The 13,115-nt window shown below is 50.6% G+C and overlaps 1 protein-coding gene across 1 annotated transcript in view; it reads left to right on the top strand.

Moving 5' to 3' along the window:
* The window catches only part of Dnah11 (dynein axonemal heavy chain 11), a 260,465-nt gene that overhangs the window by 152,356 nt on the left and 94,994 nt on the right, over nt 1–13,115 (top strand). The window contains exons 55-56 of the mRNA XM_055607564.1: nt 3,566–3,727; nt 10,989–11,222. Coding sequence (XP_055463539.1) covers nt 3,566–3,727; nt 10,989–11,222 — 396 coding nt within the window. The remainder of the gene's footprint in view (nt 1–3,565; nt 3,728–10,988; nt 11,223–13,115) is intronic.

Here is a 13,115-nt window from a genome sequence, read left to right on the forward strand (position 1 = left end):
GGCAGAGATGAAGCGCTTGCCATGTAAGCCTGCCAACCTGGGTTCAATCCCTGGAGCCATGGAAAAGTGCAAGAGAGAACCAACTCACACACACACACACACACACACACACACACACACACACCATATAAAATGTATTCTTAAAATTATGTCTAAGTCAAAGACAATGCGTAACAAGGACGCTGTGTTTGTGAGGAGGTGTCTAAGCGTTCCCGGTAGCTGAGGGGCTCCCTGGGCTGCTGGACAGTCTGGAAAGTGCTCCCACCCTGTCGCCTCAGGCATGTCCAGTTAGATGCCTCAGATATCACCCTTAGAAGTGAAGTCCATCAGAGGAGCACTCGCATGCATACCCATATAGTCTGAAATATCAAAGCTGAATTATGGACAAGACAACATCTGTTCAATCTTTTTTATGGCTTAGAAACTGTCCTATTCTTTACGCTAATTCCACCTAAAGTTATTAAGAATATAACGAGAAAGCTGTTCAGAATGAGCACCAGTCTTCTGGTGCAAAATAATCTGCCTGTGAGTTTACCACAGGTTATCAGGAACATTGATTAAAGCGTATTTTGGGGGGGGGAGTAGAGTAACTGATAAGTTAGTCTTGAAAAAAGCCTCATAGAATAAATGTGCTCACACAGATGTGCCCACATTCACGCATATACATACACATAATTAGAAAGAAAAAGGAGAAATGGCAAATGAGTTTGTGCACACCAGCGCGGTCTACATAGCAAGTTCCAGGGGGCCAAGGCTACACTCAGAGCCCCCATCTTGGAAAGATGAGAGAGACAGACAGCCAGACAGAGAGACGGAGGGAGGGAGGGAGGGTCGTTTCACTTGAGCATTCCCATGGCAAAGTGAAGCTAGCTGCTGTCCTTGTGGGAATGAGAGGCCTGGAAGAGCTTGATTCATTTTGAGCTAAGCAGGCATAGTGTAAGGGAAGATTTACTTTTCGTTTCCTTTCCTCCTCCTCTTCCGTCCCCTCCCCCTCCTCTCAGGGTTCTTTGTCCCCATCCTCACCTGTGCTTACATTTTTCATGCCAGCGATGATGATATATCACTATTGTCATGTTAGGGTAAGCCGGTTGCTCAGCCATCACATGTGCTAAGAAAACTTGGGTGACGATGTCTGCTTTTCTTTATCACAGCTCGGGCCTTAGGTTTCTCCTCCCAGCCTTTTCTTCTTTCCACACTTGAGTGTTCCTCTTTTCTTCCTCACAAGCTGCTTTTCCGAAACCGATTCTCCCCTACGGGCATGATTTCAGAAACTTCATTTGAGGGAGGCAGAGGCAGAGGAAAACAAAACAGCATCTCATTTCGGATATTCCAAGTATTTTCCATGAGCTCTGCACTTCATCTGTTTCTACCCTTGTTGTTTGCGTACCGTTGACTCTCTTGAGCATGGGGAATCATGACTGGTCGTGTTTATTCAGCCTTGGGGGAGGGGCAGGAGGTGGGAATGGCCTCCCCCTGTTGCTTTACTGGTTTGTCTAAATCATTTAGTAAAAGATAAAATAACAAGGTCTTTCAAAGGTCTATTTTTGTTTTCTAAAATTAGAAGTATTTTCTTGTGTCTTGTTATTTATGAACAGTTAAACAAGGATGATCATCACATAATTTCACCCTGGCAGGGCTCACAAAAGATTCTCTGAGAGGTTATAATGAAGATTATAATGAAGTTCCCCCCACCCCCATCAGGAAGCCTGCCAGAACAACTTGGCAATATATGCTTTCAGGAAGCAACCGAAAAAAATCCACGGACAGATGAGGGGACAGTATGCATAAACAGTGGATATTCTAGTATAAAAAGAAAGACAACGTGTCCGTCTGCCACGCTGTGGATGACATTTGATGGCATCATGCTAAGCGATCACGGACAGGCCCGAGTTGCACAGCGTGCTTCTGAGAGAGCCCTGAGCTAGGCTTGTGTCGCTGGAGACTTGGGAGACTGGAATGGGCAGACGAAGTCTGGGATGGACAGACGAAGACTTTAAGTCACCAGTGGTGAAAAAGTTCCAAAGATGTACCCTCTGCCCGCAGCTGGCAGCACCACAGTGCACGCTAGCATGACTCACGGGTGTCATCAGGCTGTGCTGCTTTTACCACTTTAGAAAAATATCTAGATGTTAGAATTTATCTTGAAATGTTGAATACAGTAAGCCTGTTAAATAAAGTATTATACAGCTTGACATATGCTGGAGGTCGTTTCCTCACATGGATTTTAAAATGCCGTGAGAACAAGGAAACAGTGTCCTCCGAGACCGTGACCTCACCCACTCCCGACCTCGGCCGTGGAACCTTGGGGGCCTGGTCTTCTATCGGTAGCCTGCCCTGAGAAGAGGAAAGAGATGCTCTCCACTCACGCCTCTCCAAGCCGACAACCAGTCACGTCTTCAGGTCCACAGAGCCGGGGCATGGAGAGTCCTTGCCGAGCCCGAGTCTTCACGCTCCCCCTGAGCTGCTCCCCCTGACAGGCCTCTAAAGCTCAGGCCCTGGAATGGGCAAGAGGATAGCCCCACATCTGCTCTGCTGACGGCGAACAGCCCTCCCACCCACTGTCTGTGGCGTGTTGCTGGAGCCCCGCTTGGGGCTCTGGACACAGAATCCGTGTCCAGAGAAGGGATCCCGAAACGCACGCAGGTGGCCCTTTCCAAGCGCTGTGCCTCATCCACGAATCCCACCAATTGTGGACAGACAGCGTTTGAAGAGAAGCTGAGCCCTGCGGGTGTACACACCTCTTTTTGTTGTCTGTATTCCCTAAACAGCGCTGAATAACAAGGCCTCACACTGGTTAGCTGGCTTGGGGACGCTGGTCATCTAGAGGAGGTTGAGGACTCAGGTCTGATCTATAGAGTTAAAATACCTTTTGTGTAAGCATTTTAACAGCCTTGGAGTTATGTCTGGGGATCCTGGAACTGATCCCAACAGATCCCAACACAGACTGATGGCTAATTCAGGTATTGACTTTTAAATAACTAAGTATCTAGTGAAAACTTTCAGGTTTACATCAGAAACTTTTCTCAGAAGGGACATGTTCACTCAAATTTTAAAGTTTTAAAACTGAAAGTCTGAGGAAAGTAATGGAAGAGGTATTTTCACTTTAGATGCAAGCACAAGTCAGTGTCCTTCACAGTGGTGGAGCCCTTGTGTAGTTTTGTTTGGAAAGGGTATTTCTGCTTTGTGCAAACCTGTGGGATCACAGAGTGGAAGGACTTTGGAGGTGGATCTCCTGACACTCCTACCTCGTGGGGACTGATTTTCATGTGACTTGTGTTAGGGAGCAAACAAAATGTCCCACTTTCAGAGGCACTCCTGAGCCGTGCTCGAGAGAAGAGGGATGTGTTGAGGAAAGCTGCTCAAGAGAAGAGGGCGCGCTGAGGAAAGCACAGCGGCACTGCTGCCCGCCCTGTGGGTCAAAGGCCACCTTGCTCCGGTGGCCTGTGCTGGGGTGACTGGCCAGTGTGGCTGGCCATGCCCCTTCATTGCCGGGAGTGCAGGGTCCCTGGGCACACTCACCGCTCTGCTGTTCCTGACCTGTGCCCCTGCTCCCCTGTGTCTACAGATGGTGTTCTGCTTCTCCCCTGTCGGTCACACGCTGCGAGTCAGAGCGCGGAGGTTCCCAGCCATAGTCAACTGCACAGCTGTGGACTGGTTCCACGCGTGGCCCCAGGAGGCGCTGGTCTCAGTCAGCAGGAGGTTCGTGGAGGAAGTCGAGGGGATTGAGGTACGTGTGTGTCGGCCCTGGCAGTCACTTCCAACCTCAGCACTCTGTCAGACGTGTGTCTGCGTACTTTTGATGAGGTTGGCAGCTCTGGTGGCGTTTTTAACCGTCTGTGTGGCATGAGCAGCGGCAGCAAAGGTCTAAGGCCGTCTAGTTTCAGAGGGTGAAGGCAGTGACGGAGGCAGTCGCACGTCTCCGCAGGAGCGAGGTGAGGCCGCGTGCTTTCCTGATTGGAGACTGTGTTGTAGCGTGTCTCCAGAGAGCCTGTCCCTCTCCTGAGCAGTGAGGGCGAGGGCCTGGAATAGGCTGGAGTTAGCAGAAGTGGCCCTCAGAGCCGGAGCATGCTGAGGACGCGGGAAGTAATTTGCGCAGCAGACGCCAGACGCCGTGACCACCCTCGAGGCAGCGTCGGCCACCTGTGCCCGGGTGGCCGCAGGCCAGTCTGGCTATGTCGATGAGGCTGGCCGCTTATACGCAGCAGCTCTATTGGCTGGCATTTCGGTTTCCTTTTGGCACTATTCTAAAAAGGAGTGACTGGATGTGAACAGCACAGGGCGTGCAAGCGTGGACACCCGCGCAGGCTCTTCTCCCCTAAAATGTCTGTGAGTCTTGATCATCGGACTGCCAGGGAGGCAGCCTCCAGCCGGGAGACTCGCCTGGAGCGGCAGCGCTCGTCGGCCTCCCGCTCCTTCTCTTCTCCACAGGCACGTGACCAGCACGTGCACAAGAAAAAGGAACAGAAAAGGAGGTCTTCCGAAGTTGGGTGGCAAAAACTAGATCTTCACAGCTAGAGAGCCACTAGTTATGAGTAAAGTAGCATCACGTGACTAGCAGGGCCGTGAGCAAACGTGAGGGCCGTGCGCCGTCAAAGTGCGTCGTCTCGTCTTCCAACAGTGAGAGGAGGGCCTCGAGTTCCTCGTCGAGGGGAATCGGCGCGCGTCATGTTTTAATAGCAGATTTCTAGTTCACCTGGTTCATCTTATCAGGCTGAAAACAGAAGTGGGCTGGCTTCTGGATAGCGCTTGGCTTTTCCTCTCTAGGTAGGAAATCAGGAAGTGTGCGAGTTCAGCCTGGTGACAGGCTGCCATCCCTGCCGTCCTGTCCTATGACTGTGTCTGTGTCTGTGAGTGTGTCTGTGTCTACTTTCTCTGTGGCTACAGGCTGCCGTCCCTGCCAAGCCTGCCGTCCTGTCCTATGACTGTGTCTGTGTCTGTGAGGGTGTCTGTGTCTGCTTTCTCCCGTGGCCAGCAGGCTGCCGTCCCTGCCGTCCTGTCCTGTGTCTGTAAGTGTGTCTGTGTCTGCTTTCTCCATGGCTGCAGGCTGCCGTCCCTGCCAAGCCTGCCGCCCTGTCCTGTGTCCCTTTCTCCCGGGAGCAGCAGCCCATCCTGGCCAGGGCTTGTGGACACCTGCTGGCTGCAGCGGGCTTTGCAGTGCTCAGAGCTGCAGCGCCTGGCCGTGGTGTCGTGCCGCCTCCTATAGGAGCCTGACTGTCAGCAAGGACGATTTTAGCACTTCAGCGCCTTAGCTTGATTTCTATCAAGCTGAATCACGCCTGCAAACAAATTAGCCAGATGACTTCCTTCCGGTGTAAGGTGCTTGTTTAAACTCCCCCACCCTCCTAATTTGCCACATGGAAGGTACTAATTAGAATTCAGAGAGCAGTGTCCACATTCTGGTAAAAACATGTGCTACCTTTCTGTAGAGGTCAGAAACAGCTTTTAAAATTTTGAATGAGCGCTCATTTGACCACTTCCTTAGTTTCAATATCCATCATTTAGAATGAAAGTTATCTGCATAATTTAGCCTCTTCTTAATTATTGGTGAGTGGAAGGTACTTCTACAAGGTGACCCTTCGGCTACAGAGAGCGGAGTCATTAGTGACGAGCCATTTCATATACTCTGACAGGTAAGCCCCATCAGCACACACTCAGCACCCAGGGCTACGGCCAACGGCCTCTCGCTGCACGGGTGTGGATTTCTTTCTGTCCTGACGCTGAACTAAATGACAGCTGAGAAATAAGTGACCAAAACGGTTTGACACTTGAGCGTCACCGTGTTACTCCTCAGACGCCTGCGTCAGCACCACAGCCTCTCCCTGGAAATCGGGAAATAGCAATGAGAGAGGCAGGAGCCGGGGCGGTCTCCCAGACCGCTGGGGGTGCAGCTGGACTCGCAGAGGACAGAATAAATGCAAAGTAAAATGTAAGCTGCCTGGGGAAGGCGGCTCTGTGCTGGAGGACGCGAGGACGGCAGCAGCCGTGTCACTCAGGTGTGGTAGCGGGCGCCAGAGGAGGACGCGTCGCCTGAGGTGGTGGCCCTCCAGTACAGCCTCACAGCCCGGTACCGTGTCACGTCACCGCTAAATGCGGGATTTGCCGCCATGTCGGCAACCCATACCCAAGAGGGCGAAGCTCGGAACGTCAGGGGTCATCCGCCCAAGTAGAAAAGTCACCAGCCCGCCATTTCCAGACTCTGAAAACAGTGCCGCACGTGTGTCCAACGTGTGCAAACACCCACACGGATTCGTTGCGCCAAACACGAGGGTCGTTACCCTTATTTCACCAGTGGTAGCTGGGCTACAGAGTTGGACGTGCCCTGTAGCAGTCCTATTTGGGGAAAAGACCAGTGGGACAGTGCAGACATTACCATAATTTTAAGGTAAAATTCTGGGTCCTGCTGACAGCTCTAGTGACCTCGGTTTGGTCATGCAAACTCAGTATAATGAATAAAAACAGGAAATGTGGAAACAGAAAAGAGAGGCCGTTTAATGTGCTCTCTCGTTGCTGAGAGCCACAAAGAGAAGGGCCCAGTGGCAGCCCAAGGCGGTCTTAAAGGTACTAGTGTAAGCTTGGGTTACACACCTAGGAGGCCTAGTCAAGGTGAGGCCTGCCCACCTTTGCCCTTCCATGTCTCAGGACTGTCCTGCAATGTGGATAAGCTGTGTGACATCTGTCCTCTTCCTGGCTGTCACCAGGGCTCCAGCCTCTCCCTCTCCCTAGCACAGCATCCTGGGGCAGTTGTGATTCCTTGAGGCCCATTGTTCTAACAATGATAGCTGAAGGAAGCACACACACACACTCCTAGAATACCAGTCTCCTACAGCGTGGCTGCACTAAAGCCATTTTGAGGTTATCAAGACAAAAGCTCTCTGAGATCTGCCTAAATTTCACCATAGCTTCAGCTTTTGTCTTCAAATAGGGAGGAAAGACACTTCCCAGTTCACACCCTGCCCGTCCACATCCTTCCCTGTTTACACTCTGCCCTGTTCACACCCTTCCCAGTTCACACTCTGCCCCATTCGCACCCTTTTCCATACACATCCATCCCAGTTCACACCCAGCAGTGTCCAAATACTTTCCTGTTCACACCCTGCCCCGCCCACACCCCGCCCCGCCCACACCCCGCCCCGCCCCCACCCCGCCCCGCCCACGCCCACACCCCGCCCACACCCCGCCCCACCCACGCCCCGCCCCACCCACGCCCCGCCCCTTCCTCTTTACGCAGGCATGTGAGTATGTCATCCCACTTTTGTCGCACTGTGCCTATTCATCTAACTCAGAGTTTTTAAAAGAATGCTATGTTCAAGGTTTTTTACAGGTTTCTGAAGCTTAGTAATCCTTCTGCATATGAAAGCAGGGTCCAGTTTTATGGTTGGCCAGAAATCTGGCTGTGCTGCTCTGCTGGAACCAGCTTTACCCGAAAGGGCGTAGTTTTGTGGCTTCTGAGGGTGTGCTAGCCCGGTGAGCTGCACCATCTCCTGCCTTATCCTTCTGCAGCAGTGGTCAGCTGTGGCTGGGGAGATGCTAGGCGGGACCAAGCACCCACCACACAAGGCTGAGGACTGGAGTCTGATCCTAGCACCCACAGAAATTCTGGGTGGGGGTGGCAACACTAGAAAGTCAGGGAAAGGAGATCCCTGGAGCAAGCCACCTACAGAACTCACTAAGGCAGTGAGCTCTGGGCTCAAGTGGAAGGCCTGGCCTCAGCCTGTAACAAGGTCCAGGGAGATTAAAGGAGACTTCGGCATCAACTTCCTATACACACACGTAGCTGCAGAACACAGCAGATGAATGTCGGGAGGGTAGCCGGGCCTCCTTGGGTTCTCAGTCACTTCTGTGTTTCCACGTTGTGGAAGAGACCCATGGGCTCTCACCTGGACTCAACCTTTCCTCCAACCAACCATAAATTCCAATTTTAAAGACAAAAAGTAAGAAACGCACAGGCAGAGAGCTGCTTTAGATTAACGTCGGGCTGGCCGAGACACTGCAGACCCCAGCAGCCGCACTGCTCACCTCTGTCCCAGCCCGGTGAGCAGAGCCAGGCCTTGCACGGGCGACAGGTAAAGGCTGACATTCTACCCAACTCACTGGGAGGAGGCCAGAGGTTGGAGCCCAGGGCCCAGGTTTCCTTTTACTGTGTTTGTGGACAGTTACCTTGAAAGCATGGGAAAGAAACATTGAAAAGAAACCATTTTGTGGGTAGGAGGAAGCAAGGGGAATGCTGGGGGCCGCTTCATTTTCTTCAAGTTGGAAATGTAACCTGGGTCCCAGGATGGAAGCCTCACTTCTGCCTCGTCAGTCTTTCCATTGGGTAGCTACTGTGAGCTGCTTAGAGCTGCTCACATAGAATGCTGCTCCTATACAGTGTTAAATTCTCTTTAACAAGCCACCTTTCCTTGAACATCTAACAGTCTCTTACCAACCCACAAGAGTGAATTATAAATAATAGATTTGTAACTTGGTAGTTTGACATTTAAGAAGTTCACATGAATAATTTCTGAGGAAGCATTTCAAGCCTCCCTTTAAGGGTATGACATCATACATGGCAAAATTGCCCTGGGTTTAACTAAAATAAACAATGACAGCAAAATAAAAACAAAACAAAATCTTCTTCATCTCTTCTGGTTTTATTTCTTTCTTGCAAGTCCAAATTTAATTTTACAAACTGGTATAGTCTGATTTGCTGTTCTTGGAAAGCAATAAAATACTTTTTTTTTTAAATCTCAGAATAGCATTCACCCTCTGTCAGCATCCTCAACAGGGGCACTGGCTTGAACACCGGCCTCCTGAGTACTCCGTAGGGCAGGGCCAGCCAAGGCCAGAGAGTGTCCTGCCAGGAACCGTAGTTTGTGTTTCTGTGTTTACAGCAAACTGACTGAGAGAGTGGAAAATAAACATTTCTTTCTTCATACGAGGAAAAAAACAGTCTTATCTGTGCATTGAATTTCGCAATGGAGACAGCATGGCTTCCCAAAGCCATCTTAGTGGGAAAGCCACAGATTTAGAGCCATTTTATAATGTCTCTCTGCTTATTTTATTTTTGCTTTCACCACGATTGGCTGCAAAGTGCCTGCAAAGTGGTTTCAAGCAGGTCCCCTGCAGGGACAGGTCTGGCAGAGATGCTGATCTTGCCCCGGGTCTGGCCGGGTAAACCTCAGCCTGAGCTGCTGCATCGCTCAGCCCCTCCCGCTGCCCCTCAGAAGAAAGCTGGAGATAAATGAATGGCAGAATAAATAATTTATGCTAATGAAATTACTGCAATTAGTAGTTCTACAATGACCCTTTTAAAAGCCACAGCTGTTAGTGTCAGGAAGCGCTGTCACCACGGACCTTATCATAAGAGAAAGTGACAAATTGGGAATGCAGGGAAGACCAGCCATCAAAGAGGTCGTTCTGGACCGGCTAGAGTTTTCTGAAAAACAGTGTGAATTACACCCAGCTGCTCCCTGGCTCCGTGAGCCTCCATGCTGAGCCATTTGGTTAAGCCCCATAACAATAGTTATTTTGCCCCATTGAGACAAGTTGTGTCGGGCCACTTCCAGCTCTCCCGGAAGCCACTCTTTCCACTGGGATTTACAAATGAAACTGTTGTTAAAAGGAGCTTTCAGGGCTGCTGAGGAGCCTCCTCATAAGGATCATGGTTGGGCAGAAGCCAGGCTTCCCCTTGTCAGGAGGCGGCCCTTGGCTGAGGAGGTGTTTGTCTGTATGGAGGAAGGTATGTGTGAAAGTTCCTGTCAAAGCAAGGCAGGACGGGAGCAGACTTGTGCCTGGTGGATCGCAGCCAAGCTGCTTTGAAAATGAAGTCCTCAGGAAATATGATGCCTGTGACATTTATAGAGACTTGCTCATAGATTTTATTTTCTGAACCCACTAGTTGCTGATAGCATCGTGAATTCCCGGGAATCCAGTTCAGTTCAAGCTTTGCACCCTGAGGCTTGCTTTGAACACACATTCTTTCAGGGAGCAGTGGGGCAGGTTTTTTATCAGCCCAGGGGTGCACTAACATGAAGGTTTTACACGAATTTGGGGTTTATGCTGAGGTTAGGCGTCTGTGTGCTCACAAACACCTCGGAGGAGCAGCGGCTGCCGCCCTGTGCCGAGGCTCGCAGGCCCTGCCGGCTGCAATGTTGATGGTCCCGGTTTGAAGGCTTCACGGCACCGTCACCCACGTGTGAGCACTCTCCCGAAGCTGCCCCGGTGCTATTGACAGCGCTTTGGTAAATTATGTGTGACTTTCCGAAGAGTTGGTGTAGCTCATTTAACTCATATTAATTGATTTTAGGCTTCCCTTGATTAATTGAACCCGGTTCGTCTTGTACAGAATGCAATAAATAATCATTAGAATGAGGGAGATGTGGCTGTACAAATTAAAAAGTTAACTATTGGAGAAGTCACAGAGGACACGTGGAAGGGTGAGGGACAGCGGGCGCTCTCGGGGGCTCTGGAGGGGCTGGTCTGCTTGTGTCACTGCCCCAGACAGGAGTGGGAATGACCATCATGTTTTCCCCTCAGAGTAGGCTGGGCAGCTCACCCATCCGTGCCATTTGACATGGTGTCTCTGATTCTGCTTTTTTTTTTTTCTCCCTGACTTTGTATTGGTTCTTTTTGTATAAAGTTCAGCCTAAAAGTAACATCTCCCCCCAAAAAGTATCCTCTGAAGATTGTCTTGCTTCTCTTCTCTTTTCTAAAGGTAAGTTGTGAGGACCTAGGCTTTGTTCTCCCTGCTGCTTCTGGTTTGTTTGAGAACCAGGTAAAAACATCCTTTGTCCTACCTATCAAGACACTCAGGAAGGCTGTATAGTCTTGCCTCTAGTTCTGGGGCTTCTCACAAAGATGAAGTGAAAGTTCCCACCTTCTACTGTGATTCATCCTGGCTTTTAGAAAGAAAATGCTACATAATTTGAGGTGTTTTTTTTTTCTTTTATTTTCTAAATTACATTTTCAACTTGAAGGCATTTAATGAGAAGTGTAAATCTATGTTTCAGCCGCAGCACAAAGATTCTGTTAGCCTTTTCATGGCTCATGTTCACACCAGTGTAACAGAAATGAGTGCCTGGTACTACCAGAACGAGAGAAGGCACAACTATACCACCCCGAGGAGCTTCTTAGAACAAGTGTCACTGTTCAAGAGCCTGCTGAGGAAGAAGCGAGGCGAGCTGCAGCAGAAAAAGGCGCACCTGAGGAACGGCATCCAGAAGCTGCAGACGACAGCTGCACAGGTGTGATGGAGACCGATGGGGACTGATGGGGACTAATGGGGACTGATGGACCGATGGGGACCGATGGGGACCGATGGAGACTGATGGGGACTGATGGACTGATGGGAACTGATGGGGACCTATGGGGACCAATGGGGACCAATGGGGACCAATGGGGACGAATATCACCTTCTGAGAGGGCCTCTCCCTGTTCTCTGAAAACTAGATCTCCTCTTAGCTTTTGTTTGTTTTTGGTTTTTTTTTTCCCTTTCTTGTTTTTTTTTTTTTGTTTGTTTGTTTGTTTGTTTTTTGAGATTATCATATGATTCTAGCCCTGCTCCCTTTCTGCCCCCAAATCCTCCACGTACTCTCTGGCCACGGCCTCGTCTTTCGCTAATTGTTGTGGCATGTATGTATGCATCTATAATATGGATCTGCATACAGCCTGCCTGGTCCATATAATGTTAGTTGTGTGTACGCTTTCAGGGCTTTCATTTGACACTGGCCAGTCGATTGGTGGCTCTTCTCTGGGAAAGACAGACCATCTCTCTTGCTCCCAGCTTCCTTGGTTGCTTATAGCTCTGGATGTAGGATTGAGGCTTCTTGGGCTTTTCTCACATCCGCTTGGGTTTGTCCATGGGTGCTGGTCTCATTCGGCCTGTGTTCATGTTGGTGAGACTATGGATGCAGCTTCTCACAGCAAGCTTCCTGATCCTCTGTATAACCTTTCTTTCCTCTCTTGCACACTGCTCCCAAAGCCTTGGGTGTGGAAGCATTTTGTAGATGTGTCCTTCTGTCAGGCCAGGCTCCACACTCGGCATTGTAATTGGTTGTGCTTTTCTTAGTGCCCTCTCTATGTAGCAGAGAGCAGTTTCCTCATGAGGAGTGGAGGCTACACTTATCCATAGGTTTAAAAACATCTGCTTACAGATTGCTGCCCCCAGAGATGGAAGGTAAGTCCCTACCTATTGCTGGAGACGCTACGTACTGCAGAAGCAGGGTCCAGAGCCCCTGAGCAGGAACTGATCTGAAAGCCTCCTTCCTTCACACTAGCTTTCATGATACCAAAAGGCACAGTTCAAGTGTCTAGAGGAGGGAAGGGACCAGCACTCCTCCTAGGTGTGATGCCTGTGACCCACATTAGCACGTGGCACGATGACCCTGAGGACGCAGTAGTGGCACACTTGCTGGGCAGTGACCAACGGCTCTCTAATATGACTTAAGAATCGCTCAACAAGGGTGATGCCACGCCTGGTGCTGAGGACACAGCTTACTGCTCAGTGCTAGTGGAGCCAAGGTTCCTGGATATCTAGCTTTGCCTTGGATAGTCTGAAGCCAGGGGCACAGTGCTGTGGGTTTTCTAATAAGAAGAGGGCTTACCAGTTCCTTGTTGCCAGGCTGGTGTGAGGACACACCTTCGCTTCCCAGCCTGAGGCTGTGTAGAGCAGTGGGAATTGAAAGGGAAGAGCTTCCCGTTTCCTCTCTGGTCCCTGACTTCCTGGCACTGGTTTGCAGAGGGGATTCTGCCGTGTTGCCGGGGCGGGAGTGGGACCCCTTGATGTCTTTGGCACTCAGCCCAGCCAGTCCTCATGGCCTGGCTGTGAGCGCTGCAGCGGTTGGATCTGTGCATCTCCCTGCCCTCAAGCCAGTTTTAGCGACTGGCTCTCTCAGGTGTCCTCGCCTGTCAGTACGCTCCTTCAGTGCCAGAGCATCCCAACCTAAAGAGGAAATCAAGGCGTAGCACTGGGTGGGAGCTTCATGTCATCATTAGAGTCAAAATCGATGGGACACAGATGTCACCGCTGCAGGGTAAGATGGTGAGTGCCAAGGCCGGCACCTGAAGCCGGCCTCTGTCATCCTCAGGGGAGTGCGTCCGTGCTCTCACACCACAGCTGCTGTGGGTGTGTGCGTCCG

Source organism: Psammomys obesus, unplaced genomic scaffold (assembly GCF_907164565.1).
Source record: "Psammomys obesus unplaced genomic scaffold, mPsaObe1.curated_primary_1811, whole genome shotgun sequence".
Taxonomy (NCBI): domain Eukaryota; kingdom Metazoa; phylum Chordata; class Mammalia; order Rodentia; family Muridae; genus Psammomys; species Psammomys obesus.